General features: G+C 39.8%; 1 protein-coding gene across 1 annotated transcript in view; it reads right to left on the bottom strand.

Moving 5' to 3' along the window:
- Positions 1-17,169, bottom strand: part of LOC104470958 (pancreatic lipase-related protein 2-like) — a 29,610-nt gene that overhangs the window by 4,412 nt on the left and 8,029 nt on the right. The window contains exons 3-9 of the mRNA XM_010086093.1: positions 7,374-7,422; positions 6,415-6,569; positions 4,722-4,847; positions 3,009-3,143; positions 1,126-1,234; positions 390-506; positions 187-309 (exon numbers count right to left, since the gene is read on the bottom strand). Coding sequence (XP_010084395.1) covers positions 187-309; positions 390-506; positions 1,126-1,234; positions 3,009-3,143; positions 4,722-4,847; positions 6,415-6,569; positions 7,374-7,422 — 814 coding nt within the window. The remainder of the gene's footprint in view (positions 1-186; positions 310-389; positions 507-1,125; positions 1,235-3,008; positions 3,144-4,721; positions 4,848-6,414; positions 6,570-7,373; positions 7,423-17,169) is intronic.

Below are 17,169 nucleotides of genomic sequence, written 5' to 3'. Positions count from 1 at the left end.
TCCCTTGGGGAGCAAAGTTCTGATCCAGCCATTATTGTTTCTTATTTCCTTTTCTAATTTATGAGTAAAATGGCAAAAATCAATTTTGTTTTGCTGTTTTCTCCCAAGCAGACAGTTACTTTCACAGTTCACACTTCAGCGTTGAATGAAAATAAAATACTCTGCATGCTGGGGATGTATGTTTACCTGCAATGGAAGCTTCAAAATCACTTTGTTTCATCTTTGGAGTTAAATTGGCACATCCAGGCATCACAGTTCCTCCATTTGGATAAAAGTCCAGGTGACCAGTGGTGTTGTAGATTCCAAGCCCTGAGATACACATGTGATTATGTCAGTGTCTTGGTGACGTGCCCATACCTGCAGATACTTACTTGCACGTGAACACTTACCTATGGTAGCCAACTGAGCAGCATTACTGTGAATAACATCCACAAAGCTTGCATCTGAAGGATCCAGTCTCACCTCAGGAGGAGTACCTTCAAAATAGGGCCCAGCAGGATCTAAGCCTAAAAAAACCCCATATTTATTGGTTAAGGGAGAGAAGTGTTGGGCTTGTTAATATGTCTTTTATGAACTTACAACATTAGATATTCAGTAATGCATGAGGCACATTGAATAATAATGATGTGAATTCTAGGCTAAAGTGAAAAAAAATGTGCAATAACATGGTTTTGAGAACCTTTCTGCAAATATTTCAACAGAAGTAAAATATTTTCCAATAGACTATACAGTGGCATCATGTTACTATGAAGGAGGCATTTTATTACCTGTGAGCTTATTGCTGGCCTGTAAAGCTTTACAAATAGGAAAAGCTAAGGATTCTTGGAATGTTGCTTTTTCTTTTTGTAGGGCTTGATATAACCCAGTGAATGACAGTAACATTACAAACATGCTAACAATGTTTGTCCTTCTACTAAAGTCTTCCACTAAAGAATTTTTAACCTAACTAGACAAAGAAGATGTAATAATTGCTCTTGTTTCTGAGAGGCATAAAGTTTTCCTGTTTTTATGCAAGGCGTCTCCAGCACTGCCAATAGTTAAATCCAGTCCACAGACTGGTGTGTTGCAAGTTGCTTTCCTTTAGGAACATGCTATGTTAGCTCTGCACCTCGGTGAACAGCCTACCTGTTATCCGTCTGATGCACCGGATCCTTCTTCCCACCTCTCCCGCAGTATGTGCTCCCAGGCTGTGGCCAATTAAATGGATTTCACAAGGGGAATATCTGAAGAGTTCCTGATCATTAAGGTTGTGGTGGTGGGAGACAAGAACACAGGCTTTCAATAGCAAGCAAAGAGGGTGTCTTACTTTATGGGCCTTTGGGAACATCTAGATTGACTTCCTGCATAGCGAACAGGGTGCAAGTCCCTTGAGTTAATTATTGTTTAAATTACACTAAGACTTGACAGAAAGTGATCCATCTAGAATTCTAAATGCATGGTGATGATGGATTCACTGTTGTAGTGTTGGCGCATGTTTACTGTATTCAATTACCCTTGTTGACAAAATATGAACCATCTTTCCCATTTGGATGGATCCCTAATTTAATCTTCCATTAAAATGATCTTATGTTTTCTATATTTACTCTATCATGGAGCCTTTTTTTATCACATGTCTGTTCTCCATGTGTCTACTTAGAATATGTGATCATATTGCTCAATAATATTTTCATTGACAAACTTAGGCGGGGCAAAATTCATTCTCCTCTTTGCCAAGCGTCACCTGTACAAGACCTGCGCTGCTGAGATATTACATATGTGTTGAGGGTGGAAATGGAGATTAATCAACATGTAGGCTGCACGCAGGTGTCACATTTCATCCAAGGATTTGCTGGGTTTTGTAATGACTAAAGACAAGGATTAGTTGCTAATTGCTTGAGGTTTTTATGCCAAGTTTGGTTTTGTTTTGTGTGCCAAAATAAAAGTAGATCTGTACTGTCAGCCTGTCTACCTTTACTGTTAAGCAGCAGATTGCTCTGAATATGCTTTACTGCAGTACTTCCAATGCAGCTTAACTTTTCCTGAAGTTAAACTCAAGAAGTTTCTAATTTGGGGAAAATAAAAGAAAGTCCAAGGACCATTTACGCATTTTTATAATGGGAGAGAGGTCTGGACTACAAATGATGCAGTAACAAAGACATTAAATGAGAAACTGAACCCATCTTCAAGTGACCTGGGCTTTGTACCAAAAGAAGACAGATCCAGAAGCAAATGCACGAGGCTAGATATGAATTTCTGAGCTGAAAACTGTAGACTGTACCCAGAAGTTTCTGGGGAAGTGTTCTTTGATATTCAGGTGCTTGCAAAGTTGGCATTTTGCTTTGTGAGCTCTGAACTCTCCCTTGCAGCACTTTAGGATGAACACCTACTGACCAGGATCAAGTCCACAGCCAGGCAGGAACCTGATTTCCAGCAGTTCTAAGTACTCATGAGTATTTCTAAAGTCATCAGAAAATGCTGATACTCAAACATTGCAATCGAGCAGTTCTGCACTGTATGTGTAAATACGAATGCCTGGCTTCAGGAGCACGAAGTTCACAACTAGCAGGCAACTCAACGGTTTATTGTGCCTGTAGACAGCAAATATGGTATTATGGAGTGAACCAGCTCCTGCTCATTTCAGCGGTGCTAAGCTGAGATACTAATTTACTTCTAGCACAGGTATATAATGCTGGCAAAACTTGTAGGCACTGAACTCATAGACCTTGTCTCATTTCCATTGAATGTCTTCTTGCCTCTATCATCATATGGAAATGTTGCCACCTACTGGTCTTTAATTAATTGGCATCTATTTTCAACCACATTAGCTTAATTTGCATCTTTTGTGTCTGTGAGAAGTCCGTACAGAGTTGATAATTAGTATATTTAGCTAGATCTCAACTGCAGGCATTGTACAGCTCTTCCTGAAGCACTGGCTGACCATACTGGACCAGGTTCAATATCAAAGCAGCAGCATCATAACTCCACTACATCCACTTAAGAATCATAGGTGGTAAAGCTGTGTCCTTTACCTGTAAAGTTTTTATGAAATAAGCAACCTCAGCCCCAAGGACGCGGATGTTGTTGACTGCACTGATGTAGGTGCCTTTTGCACCTTCTTTCCAATCGACAGCAATGCAGTTGATATTTTCCACTTCCAGTAACAGCTGATGTGGGAACACATAAAACAAAGTATTTAAAGAAACAAAACAACAAACAGAGATTCAACTTAAATCAGAATAAACATTAAAGGGTAATATAACCGTGGAATTTCTCATTCTTTACCAAACAGGACTCTTCACTTTAGCCTGTACCACACTGAAACATGTATCTTCTTACAAAACAGAATATAACAAGTCATTCATACAAAAAGTATCAATTATGAAAGATATTAATAAAAATATTTTACTTCATAAGCCATTTGTATACAGATTTGAAATAATTTGGAAAAGCCACACACCTGCACAGTAGTTACTATATGCAGTATGTGACTTTCTTAGAGGGATGTACATAGTTTACCTGGGTAGCATAGGAGGTAGACTTATTTACCAAGTGCTTTTAAAACTGAGAAAGTCACATCAGACTGGAAAGGTTTGGAGTAGAGGAGTAGGGTAGAAAGTTTCTATTTCAGCAAAGAAAGCTGGTGCATTGGTCACTTTGGCACTGGTCAGAGTCTTGCAGAGATCAGTGATTTTTCCACTGGAAGAATCATGTATTAGAGTCTGCAGTTGCAGCTTTCTGTGACTGAGGCTCACTTAAGGTTTGAGAAAGAACAAGGAGTGGAAATGAAAATTAATCCATGATAAACAGCTGAAGGTGAATGACTAGGAAAGCAGAAGATTGAAGCAATAGTGCATTGAATCCTGGACTCCCTCCTCTCCTGTAGGCACCATAAGTCTGTAGTGTGGAGAGGAAGACAGAATTGCTGCTTTCAGCTGAAAAAAATTGGGAATTTAATAGTCTAGATTAAAAACTGTCATGGATTTATGAACAAAAATAATACTGCAGATCTGTGATGTAGTATTCAGTGGTGGTCTTTTTCTATCCTGTCCTTTTCCCTGCCTGCGTGGAAGAAGCAGAAACCAGGGTAGATTTTGCTTATCTATCAGAGCCAAGGCTGTCATCGACACAGTACACTCTGTTGGTTTTTTGGTAACTTCCACTTTTCACATTTGAAATATTTTTTCATTGTACTCTGTAATCAAACAAAAAGGGGTCTTTTGGTGGTGGTGGTGTAGTGTTTGTTGGTCATGGCGTTTTTGTTTGCTTGGTTGGTTGGGTGTTTTGGTTTTTTTGTTTTTTTGTTTTTTTTTTTAGAACTGAGTAGCAGTGAACCTGAATGGTATTTGTAGACTGAAATTTGAACTTTACAACTTAGTGAGAACTTGTGACTGAAGGATGGTTCAGTTGCTGCTAATGGGAGAAGCAAGGAATTAGTGTGTTTAATCCAATATTCTGACACAGGCATAGAGGCCGGAGACCTCTGTGTTCAGTTTACTGCTTTGGCCTGATCTGTAGGGTTTGGAGATGCTCTAGGAAAGCATAACATCAGAGATGAGCAAGAAGCCTTGACTATGATGCACCTTCCACGTAGGAACATTCTGGCTTTTGTGAAATTTACTTCCTGGTTGGTATCTGCTACTACCTAATGAATCGCAGAATGGAAGATGAACATTAGCTCCTAAAGGATACTGACAGATTGTAGTTACAACTGCTGATGGAAATCAGAGGATACTCTCTCATACCAAGCACATTTCTACCACCCAGCCTTTTTTTCCAGTGCTGCCAAATCCATGAATGATGAAAGAGGTTTTCCTACGTGTGGAAAAATGTGAGTTCTGGATGGTTGAGGAGTTTATCGCCGAGACCACCTGTGTGTAAAAAAGAAAAAATAAAGTTTTATATATTCATACTTTCAAACATTTAAAAAAAAGTCAGCTGGCTCATCCTCTCTGTAGGACTCAAGGGACTACTTTGAATGGACAAAGTCTGATTCTTGGAACTTGGGGACCCCTGTATCTCACATTTCTCAGTTCCACTGTGGGTTCCAAAGAAGTTGTGCCTACATGGTTCCTGCTGCTCCTATCTATTTTGCTTAATGCAGGCAGAACCCCCTTACGTGGAACATGAAGCAACCTAAAGACCCCAGTGTTGCACAATGCCTGTTGGCCTGAGTCGGATGAGAGCAGCCCACCAACTCCATGTCTCTTAGTTCAGCTTGCCCTTTTACTGACCTGACCTTTGGCTCCAGTGTGCTGCTCTGCATCTAAGCAACAGCTTTTTAATTTTTTTTTCTAAATAGGTGATTCTATGCCTGTTTTTGTCATTAGCTACTCCAGAAAGACTGAAGGAATTTCATGCAAGAACTGTGTGCAGTAAAGGGTGAAGCTGACCATCACACATTGCTATAAACTGCTTAGTTATATATTTTTGTTTTTCTCTGAGAATGATATATGACTGTCTGTGTTGTTTTCAGACACACTCAGGGTCTGTCATGTGAGTTCACGCAGTGTGGGTGTGGAAGGGCTGTGCCCTGGATCATAGATACGTTTAAGTTCAGTGGCTGGGAAATAGTGCAAGATATATTTTGACTCATTTTATCAACAAGAGAAGAGCTGAGTAACCTGCTGCTGAATGTCTCTTGTGAGCTCACATGACCCCGCTCTGCAGATCATGAAAGTTTATTACAGGTACAACTTCTTATCCTTAGAGAGCCTGAGTTGGATTCTGAGCGTGGCAACCAGGATTACTGTAAGCAATGATGGCTGCAATGGCAGTGATGGCATCATAGTTCATGCCAGAGGAATCCTAAACATCCCTCAGGGGACACTAGATTTGTGAGCCTGAAATGGATTTAGCAGCTCTATAAGGATTTGCTGAAGTGTTGTGGTCCCAGCTCCTGATCTTACAAGGTTCCTCTGTATTGCTTTGCTCAGTATTTCAGGGCATAAGCAGCTTGAGTAGTTCTGTCTTATATTCAGGGTGCAGGGAGACAGGTAAGAGTGTAAAATCACTCTGATTTCAAAGTACAATGTGTGTTTGGAAATTGCATAAAATCAGTCTTTTTCAGACTTTTGTTTTTAATAGTCACAATATCTTCCTAGCTCAGCATCCCTGTGAGCCATCAGAATTTGCTCTTCTGTCTGAATACTGTTTATTTTCATGAGTCTTCAGCTTTCCTCAGAGACCTAAATGCGTGAAAAAGTCTGTCATAACCCATATCCTTGCACAGGAAAATGCCAGGAAAGTTGTTGTGTCCTACATTTCATTCACAACACCTTTTTTTTAATGCTTTACCCCAAAATACATTCATTACTGTACCTTCAAACTGTCTTCTCGTTCTGACTTATTTGCCTGTGGTGACTGAGGTGGACTTTTTAACAAGCTAATAAACTTTTGTAGGTTTAGTCAGTTCTTTATGTTAAAAATAATTATCACCTGTGAGTTATTTCCTGTTTCTCTGGTGTACAGAGAGAAGCTGATGTTCATACTTTCTGGAGAGTCAGGCAACCCCGTCAGACGTCTCCCCGGTACTCCAGACCAGGGGGGGTCATCTGTGAAACAGCCAAGCCTGTCGTAGCAAACTTCTTTACCTAAAGTAGAAGAAAAAACTTGTTTATATTATGGACTCTGATGCTTGGTGATGGATTTGAGACTACAGCAGTCTGAAGAGCAGAAAACTAAGAATTTCATTTTATGGTTAATTTCAAAACTGAGATTCATTCTATGTGAATGGATATTGCCTGAAGCAGGTAACTGGAGGGGAGCTAAATAGTTTTAGGATAAACCAAATAAAGACCCAGACATTGTTTCGACAGCATTTTCTAGCCTTGCAAAGGATCAATTCAATTTCTTAAAAAAAACATCTTTTAAGAAGTGCTCGTTAGAATTGCTCCTGCATGCTTCCTACTCCGAAGTGTTGTGTCTCTGCTTGTAGGAATAAAGGATATCTACGTGGTAACCTTGTACTGCGAATGAAATGATAATTTCTTTCAAGATAGTAGCTTTTTCTAGATCAAACAGGTTTCTTGCTCACTTATGCTCAACTTTTATGTTTTAGCACTCTGTTGTGCGAAGCACCCTGTTGTTGAGGTTCTTTGTATACAGCAGTCATGTAAAGACAGCTCATGCACTGTCTTGATGGAAGTAGGACAAATGATTGGATTTCTCTGTGAATTTTCAGCACAGAGTTATGTCTTTTGTCTTCTTACTCATAAAATTTAAACAAAGCAGAGTGTTTTAGCATTAGTTCTATGAGGAGTAATAGACTGTCTTACAATGACACACAATTCATGCTACATCTTCAACATAAAGGAAAATACCAGTCATCATCTTCTTTACATTATTTCAGCTAAATTCACTTTCTGGTGGTAATTTTTATAGATATAGTGTCTCACCTGCTACTGCGCCAAGGAGATAAAATGCAATAATCCACACTCCAGACACCTAAAGCAAATTGAATATACAGGTTAACCATTTTATTTAGAGTTATTAGTCCTTTTTAAAAAGAGTGTAATACAAAGAGAAATGCAAAGACCTGCACCTGAAGAGGAATAACCTTATACACCAGTACACACTGGGGACCCATCAGCTGGAAAGCAACTTGGCAGAAAGAGGAAGAACTGGAAGTCCTGACGGACGCAAACTTGACCATGAGCCAGCAACGTGGCCTTGCAGCAAAGGCAGCCAGTGGCATCCTGGGCTGCCCTGGGAAGGGTTGCCAGCAGAATGAGGGAGGTGATCGTTCCCCTCCACCGAGGTTTGCTGTTCTTTGCATTTCTTGCACAACCAGTACGGCATGCAGGCTGCTGAGGGAGTGACTTGAATCACGAGGTCCTGCCTTTTGCCAGCTGTGAGGAGATAGGTAGGAGGTGTGGTACAACAGACAGTTGTTTGGTAAACTTGGTAACATCTGCATGCTTGACAGCATCTTCAGGAGGTTTGTGCTGATTTTATCCAGGGCTCTTTGAATTTCTGTACCTTTGTATCTCTGACTTTATTCAGATTCTTTTCCTCTACACTTTCCTCACTTGGCTTTCTCATGGCAGGGTTCCATGTGTTTCACTGTTCTCCTTCCCTCCCATTTGCCTCATCCACTGTTCTCAATTTTCCCTTCTTCCAGGTGTTTCCTCTGGCACCCATCTCCCATTTTCAACATGCTGCTTTTCTTGTAAAGCAAAAATTTTTGAGCTGTCACCCCTGGCCACTGAGATAGCTCATTAGAAGTAATCAAGAAAAATTGGTAAATTTAGTAGGTATACTCTTGCTATGTGGGAAACTGTCTCCAAGGGATTTGTCAATGTGAGAAAGCAAAAAAAAACAAAACAAACAAAAAAAAAAACAGTGCTGCAACGGCAATTGACACTGCCAAATGCTCAGAAAAAAAAAGGAAACAATTGGGAATTTCACTGAATTTTTCCTTGAAGCTTCTCTGCCAGATATTGGACAGGAGAGGCATGTGTGAGCCACCTGTGTGGCTTTTGTGCTGGAAGTTGGATTACTTGGCTGTAATGATGTGGTTTCCTAACCAAACCAAAAGAGATAGGTCAGAGCATAGAGAGTGTGTCTCTGAGCACTCTCTAATCACCTCTGAAGTCCTGCTGTGGTAACAGCTGGTTATTGATGTGGTTGGGGAGAGGAGGAAGGCTGAATATCTAAGCAGTGAACTGGAATTGCAAAGTGCAGAGCTGAGAGGAATAATGAAATTTCTTGGAAATACAATTGTGTTTCCAGTTCTAATACATCTGCTGATGTAGTCATCAGAGAAGAAAACTAGCTGCTCAGGGAGAGTGGAAAGCAGAGAGGAAGTCTGGCAGCCAGTAAGAGCAGGAGGGAAAAGGATCAGGCGTTAATCTAAGCAGCTGGTGGCAGACAAGAGCAGAGAGGTTCTAACCATTAGCCAAAGGAACACCTCTGTTCAGCTGGAGTATCTTGTCAAGAAGTACCCATCATTGTGACGAGAACCATGGTGGGAATGCTATGGCAGAAGGAACAGTATAATTTCTTTTCAAACCCAAAATCTGAAAGTCAGCTTGTGAGTAGTGATTTTAGAAAATGTGGGAGATTGTTGCCAAATAGGATTGATCAACAGTTTTCTGTCAGAGATTCTTCCTTTGAAGGCAGAAAGTGGAAATGAATGCTAGGCAAGTGATGAAAGATGCAGAAAACTTTCTTTGTGTGTGAAATATTGATTCATTCTGTTATTAAGAGGGCTATGGTTTGGATAGGAGATAGGTTTTCTGTGTCGGTGTATGTTAATCTGACAACCAAAAGATTGCAAAGAGATTAAGAATTTCTGTCTTTGTAAAAAGACTTGAGGCAGCATACAATTTGATGGGGGGAAAAATTATTTCACTATGCATTTAGGAGGCTTAGTGCTCAACAAGAGGAACTGGAACAACTTGTTTGTGAATGTGATCTCAGCCTAGCCAGTATTGCTGGCTGGAAGGCTGCTGAACGCTACGCTCAGTTGTTATTCTTAATGTGCAGAGGACATGCCCTTCTGAAACAAAACTAAATATTGCCAAATTGCTGTTCAACTCAGAAAAAAAGAATTGCAAGTATTCATAGACTAACATCCTAATGTATAAAACCTACACTGGAGCAGTAGTTGTCCTTCACAACAGGCCATCAAGTCACCTTCCAGACACTGTTGCTCAACCTGTGATTCACAGGCCACTAGTGGATGGCCTGTGAAATACGAGAAAGTCTGCATAATGACTGTCAACAGTGTATTTTTAAGTCCCACATACAGAATCATAGAATCATAGAATCATTAAGGTTGGAAAAGACCTCAAGGATCATCAAGTCCAACCATCAACCCAACACCACCTAACTCACTAAACCATGTCCCAAATCACCACATCTACACGTTTCTTGAACTCCTCCAGGGATGGTGACTCCACCACTTCCCTGGGCAGCCTGTTCCAATGCCTGATCACTCTTTCAGTGAAGAAATTTTTTCTAATCTTGTGCCCACACACCTTCCTGAGGACGTGCTCACAAACACGCACACACAGTTTATTCAAGAGAAGCAAGCCCAAATCGCAGGGTTTTTAATTATCAGTATTTTAAACCTAGTAATCTCACCACAGTAAATAGATTATTATTTTTTTTTAAATTTGAAACAAGATATGTAATTTATCTAATTGTGAATGATTTTACTCACCATTCTCTTACCACCCTTCTTCTCTATCTCCCTGGTGAGTAGTAAGAGGATACAGAATGGTCACTGTGTTCTTTAATGAAGACTGGGGAGCTCTATGCTGAAAAAAAAATAGAAAAGAGGTTAAAAAACTACAGGCCAGCTTGATAAAGTGAAAGAAACTGAAAAATATGAGAGGACAAAAAAAGGGAGTATTGGTAACTGGGAATTAATAGCTAGAAATCACCCAGATGTCATAAGGAAAACAGCAATGCCAACATGTACATTTATGGCCAGTAGAATTAAGAAGGAATATTTCAGGTATGAAAGAACTACAAAGATGCAATGTTTTTGCATACATAAATTTGGGTAAAAGACAAAGATACAGCTGAAGTGAAATGTTTACACTTTTTGTTTTCTCTCTTTACCAAAACCAGCTGATGTTCACCCCACCCAAAAAAGTATCGATGGTGATACTCTGTCCAGACAATAATTCTAGATCTGCTGTAGAACAGCTGCTGGAACTATGTAGTTTTAAATCATTGGACTTTGGCAACTCATAGCTGAGATTCATTGAAGAATAAAAAGCTGTAAAAAAATAACTTTTGGCAAGTTATTGATTACTAAGAAAATTACAGAGACATGGTTTGAAGAAAACTGATATTCCAACAGGTTAAAAAAACCAAATAGGATGAATGACTGAGGAATTTCAGACCTGTGGAGTTTCAGTCCAATATCAGCCTGAGGCAGAACAATGAAAGTCTCCACAGGGTACTCAGGCATGAAAGAAAAATTGTGAAAAACTGTTAAAAGATTAAGTTTTATAATTGAATTCAGTTACATAACATAACTAACCTGACACTCTTATAAGATCAACATTATAAGTCTTATGATACTTGGATTTCAATAAGATCTGCTCTGCTACTTGACATTTTGGTTAAGAAATTAAAATTACAGACATGCAATATTACAATAGTTAAGTAGATTAAAATTAAATGCATGGATTAAGTAGATTAAAAATTGAGTAAGTATTTCATCTCAGGCTATAATGGCAAAGAACTAGAAGGCAACTTTTGAATTTACAAATACAGTTCTTGCTACTGTGCACCATCACGTCACATCATGATCAACCTGTGATCATGTTTCTTTAGCTGTGCTTTTTGACCCTGTAGTGACTCACTGCTCACGATGGATGATCACTGATTAGGGTTTTAGGGGAATCCTGACATTGCACTGTGTGCTGGCTTTCAACAGTGGTATTGCTAGACATGAGCTCATACTGAAAAAATACTGACATCCAGACTAAGGGATTAGTAAATAAAGAGTACAGGTCATGAATATTGGATTATTCTTTATTGTTTGGGAATGTAAATGCTGTCACAGTGCACATCTCACAGAATGGAGGTGCACATCTGAGGAAGCAAAGGCTTTTGAAGTCTTGCTAAGGGATTACTAGTGACTTTTGAAGTGCCAAGGAACTCTTTATTTGTTGTTTCCACATATACAGTTGGGAGAATAATATTTTCAGTATATATATTGTATTCAATATATAGATGGGGGTGTTATTTAAAGAGTACAGAGGTTTCATTGGTGCTGCATGCATGGTTCAAGAGGGGTGTTGAGAAAATGGAAAAGGTTGAGATAAAGTCTTCTGGGATCGTCATGAGAATGGAAAAGAAGGAATGCAGAGCAAGAAGTGAAGAGAGGACTTTTTAGACTAGGAGTACAAAAGCTTGGAGCGTAAGTGATTGTTCACCAAAATAGAAGCTGAGAGGAGAAGAGTGGCAGTGATGCTCAAACAAAGCAGTAGTGGTGGAACAAGAAGTAGCCGTGAAAAAATGGAGCAAAGTATGTTCTGAAATAAACATGCAGCTGGAGTCACAGGGCAAAAAAATATAGCTAGTTCTAAGATGGAGTTTTAACATATTTTAATGTGAGAGTGAGAAGTGGCATGGACGAGGGCCAATGACCTAGACAGTGCCTTCCACTTCCTCATCCTGTGTTTCAAAGAAACCAAGTGGGAAGTTAAAATGTCACCTCAGCAGCCTATGCTGAGGTGGGGAACAGCCTTTGTTAATATCATTGTGTTCAAAGCGAGTAGCAGCAGAGCAGGACCAGCTCCTTCTGCAGTAATATGCAGTGCTAGCTCATTTTCCTCTGTCAACAGAGCTAGGCATGGCATCTTCTGTCCCCTCAGTCTTATGCAGTCTTTCCAATTTTCAAGTCTATTTTTCCCCCTTCAGTACTGAAGTTTAAGTTCGTTACCTTCTTTCAAGTCTTTTTCATTTTCACTACTTTTTTTCCCCCTGTCTCTTCTTGCCTTACCATTCCAACCGTACTTCCTATATTTCCCACGCTGGCGCTTTCCCTAAACAGGGAATATTTTTGTTAGTTCTGTCTTTCTAGTGTTTTGGTTTAGCCTTTCATATTTTTCAGTAGGTTGGCACAGTGCTCAGTTAACAGTGTAAAGGTAACACAAAGGAGAAGAAGCCATCCAGAGTTTAGCGTATAAGCCTTGGGTATGGAAGTTACAGGTTAAATTTCCTGTTCTCTCAGCAAATTCTTGCATGGCTTTTAGCCTGAGGCATTTAGATAACACTTGCTAATTGCAGACACAAGCATTGTAACATAACCCAAAACGGTAAAAGCAACTAAGGCAAAAAAATTTACAAGTTTCTTTAGGCCTCATAAAGGGCATCACGTATTTACACATTTGCAAATACATGAAAGTATACTATGATTTTTTTTTGTTTGCTTGATTTGAATGTGATTTTGTTGTTTATCCCATTCTTTATAAGTATATAAAGGATACCATCTTTTCTAGGCACAGTCCCTGTTTGGTAGCTCAGACATAGTATTTATCCGGACTATCAAATAATGCAAACCGGTATGCACAGTACTGGACAAAGTGCTGGTGATATAGTGTATTAATTCAGGTAGCAGAGTCATTGGCTTAATTGATAAAAGACTTCATTTCATCTCCAGCTCCTCCCCATAAATAGCCCATAGTAGGATCCTGATTCTGGATAAAGATCTTTGGCTCTCCTTCAACACAAACAAGTAGCAATGAGCAAAAGAGCATCTTGGCATTAGCCAGTCTCCCTTCCTGCTGGCTCATCAGCTTTTAGGGACAGTGAAGTTCTCCAGGAGGAAGCTGGTCTTAGTTGAATAGCTCTGAAACCCACAAATTTAACATTAATTTAACATTAATTTTTTGTAGTGGAGTGAAGATGTTCAGAACCTTTTGTAGCTTTCCTTCCTCCAAACCACCCAATATGAAGCAATAACCAAAGCAAGGCAGGGCTCATGTATGTTGTCTGGTCTGGATAATAGAGTCTTCTGAGTATCTACTGACTTCTTAAACTGAACCTGAAACAGTGGACTAGGGCATTAACCTGAAATAATGACTCAGAACAGTGATGCAAATTCTTTTCTTGATGTGGCTAATGTGGGAAGAGCTCCAATAGAAGGTTAGTAAGTATGCAAAGTTGTACATGTATTTCTTCATCATTGGAGGATGCTGTAGATTTTGGCTTTTAAGGCGTTTAGGTCAGTTGCTTAAAAATGCTAAACAATCTAAAGAAATTGTGAGATAATAGTAAAGAAAATCTATTAAATAACAAGTCCTTGGCTTCCCGTTTCAGGACTTTGTGCAGTCTCTGCTCTGATTTCCTAAATAATTGACCTTGACCCTATGCTGGTATTCATACATTTAAGTTTACAGAGACAATTATGATCATTTAATTTGACTACAAGCGTAATAAAAAACCCAACACACATGATTTAGTTTTGGGTAAGTGGCTATGCCAATTCTGTGCCAATTAGGGCGCCTCCAGCTGACTTGTAGACACCATCTGGCCACTTGTCTGTCTTTCCAGGAGGACCTTCACTGTTCCTCTTCATGATAAGGCTACTGTTAAATTTAGTCAACTCTAAGACCGACACTATTTGCCTTTTGACATTTCTGAAGTGCAGAATAACCCTTGCTGATGAGTAGTTCAAGTTTCTCTCTATATGGTAGCCTCTCTATATGGTAAATTCTTGCTTCCCACATTCTTCCACGTAACATCTCTGTAATTCTTCCCTGCTCCCATTCTCTCTTTAAATTTGAAGTACTCCTAATAATGCTTAATTTCTTAGCCTCATTTATCCTCTTTTTTCATTTCAGCTGTTGTTTTGGTCTCATGTGCTTCCCCCTTTTTTTTTTTTTTAATTCAGATTCCATGTGCAAATACTGTCATTTTGTTCTTCCTTTAAAAACGTTGGGATGTACTTGGTCTTAAATTACCTTAGTCTTGCTGAATCCGCCCTGTTTTCCTAGCTGCATTACTTTATCACAGCCCAGAAATTCTCATCTCCTACTGTGGTTTCCTGGAATTGAAATGTTTTACGCCTTGTAGCTGCTGCCAGAGTCTCCTCAGGATCCCTCTGAGTGCTGTCATTTGCTTTTTTGCCTGTTGACTCAGACCATACTGTTCAGCCCGTCTTTTTCTAAGCAGGAGTCCTTATGCTCCTCCAGCCCCAACCAGCAGTTAGTTAAGGACGCTTGCCCAAAAAACCCTACCAAGTTTTCAGCCACTTACCACTCTGAATGCAGAAAAGGTTGCTGCTTTTCAAGCTCCATTCAGCCAGCTCCCTGTCAAATCCTGCTTGCCACTGTCTCTTTTCACTTGGAATTAGTCCCACGACAGTGGGTGTGGACCTGCCCACACAGTGTCTAATTATAGGCTTTGTGTGGGTGAGTGAGAACCTTTGTAAGAATGATACCCTTATTGCTGGGTATAACAGATGTTGCCTTTTCTTGTCTCTTGCCCCATCTAATTCATCAAAATTTTCACCTATCGAAGTTTTGTTGTGGGTTTGAAGAAAAGCAAGATGAGGTCAATTTAGCCCTCAGAGAGGTTATTGTATGTAACGTTCGTAACAGTCAACATTAAATGCTTACCTTAGCCGGTTGTCATAGGCTCCTGTTACAGGCCCTGGGCTGAGCCTCCTTTGTGGGGAAGTTCAGAACAGGAGCTTAATATTACTGCTCTGTGTCACCCACTGCAAGTCACCAGCTGCCTGTTATCTGTCTGATATATGTGCCCTGCAGAGCCAATCCTTTTACATTTTCATGTAACTAAGCCCGTTTATGTTTTGTACAGAGAGTGGCCTCTCTTCTTTTAAAAAAATGTGAGTAAGAAAAAAAATTGTTATAAATTAGGGCAAATTTGGATGCCTGAGCATTTATTAGCTTTTTCCAGTGAAGTTACTCAAGCTCTGTCTGCATACTACCATTTTGACTAATCTATGTCCTCTTGAGCCATGTGGGATTCACAGATCAGGTGTCTCTGTACCAAGTGCTCTCATCGGTTCACATGCTCTGAATATAACTGGCATCTACTGATGATATTGTGATCCACTTAGAGCAGAGAAACCACAACCATTTTAATTCAAAAATGTGTGACGAGGAGAAGGGTAGGATGATGATAATCATGTCATTCATCTTTTTCTCTGTAATGGCTTCATGGCTTGTCCATCATGTAAGTCCCAGGTTCTGTTCTGTGCTCTGGAGGTTGTGGGTCACAACCATGTCACAACCCAGGTCTTTCAGTTCCTGGGCAAGACCTGAAGTCACTACACTGCTATCTACAGGATGAGTGCTGCTACAATCACCAGTTCAGGCAGCTGTGTAAGAATGACTGTCTTCCTTATACAAGGAGTGATTCAAGTGCCTAAGGGCAGGAAGTAAGTTGGGTTGAATCTAGGGTTCACATAAAAATCCATGGTCTTGAGATATGTGCATTGCCTGAGAGAAGATATAATTTCAGAAATAATACCAAAAATATGCTTTGCCATATGCTGAGCTGTGCATAATGCACTCAGTCTGCTGGTTGTAAAAAACAAGTTAAGAGCATCTGTCAGTCTTTGGAGCACGTGGCACCTATATGAATGTTTGGATCTGGGTCTGGTGCTTGCTAAAGTGGAGCAAGCCAGTGCCATATGTGTTGATAATCATTAGAAAGAAGTCTCAGAGGAATCCGGAGGAAGCAGACAGTGACTGGATCTCATATTTAATTACTGCTTACACTGAAGGCACGTATGTAATTTCAGATAAGACAAAACAGATGTAGCTAATGAGAAATTACCTATAGTCTAGTCTATCTTCATTGACTGGAAGATGCAAATTTGTCAGCAATTGTGGGACCTGTATCTCCTAAGAACAGTGTATCTCGTTAGATAAGTCTGGGGAGGAATGAGGTTAGGGAGCCATGGAAAAAATATAATTTCATGTGCCGCATTTGTCAAAATATTGGCATGTAAGGTAAATGGAAAGCAGCCAGTAAAACTGGTGCATCTATAAATGGTGAAACATCTCCAGAAACTGCTGAACATCTTTGTGTGAAAATCAGACCCCTTTGAAATATGTTTTTAGGGGACCAGGACTGCTGGATACGCTCAAATCTTTTGCTGTACTTTCCACAGAGTTAGTTTGTTGTGTGTCAGTGGTAAAACAGTGCCATGGAGCCCCTCCCAGTGGTACGGTTACAAATGGAAACAGAAGTGAATACTTGCAATAATACTTCCAGGGACAAATGTACACAAATAGCTGAAAACTGTGTTTGGCAAGAAAATAAGTTTACTAACTTCTTTAATTCACTTTTTGGATCTCCCCTGCATGTTGATAAGTGGCAACCTGGTCGATGCGGGGGGACCATACACATTGTCAACACAGAGTTTCACTGGCGGTGTATTTCAGGGGGAATACACAGTGGTGCTGGTTAAATTAGTGTAAGCCAGTATGACAAGTTGGATTAAACAGTAAAAGAATTTATATCCCACTTTGTAGGGTTTTTGAGGTCTAGCTTCTTTTAGGAATGGTCAATTTTTCTGGTTGTGATTTTATGTCCCAAGAGGAAAAGCAGGTTTTTACGGACAGTAAGAAAAGGCTGGATTTGCAGTTGCCTCTGACAATATGCAAGTGAACACATCCAGGTGGTTTTATAAATGTCAACATAAGAATTATCAAGGACATAAATGAATTCTGATAGTAGTGGCCTTCACAT

Source organism: Pterocles gutturalis, unplaced genomic scaffold (genome assembly GCF_000699245.1).
Source record: "Pterocles gutturalis isolate BGI_N339 unplaced genomic scaffold, ASM69924v1 scaffold46500, whole genome shotgun sequence".
NCBI lineage: Eukaryota > Metazoa > Chordata > Aves > Pterocliformes > Pteroclidae > Pterocles > Pterocles gutturalis.
The sequence above is the reverse complement of the archived record's forward strand: the minus strand, read 5'-3'. Positions and strand labels throughout refer to the sequence as shown.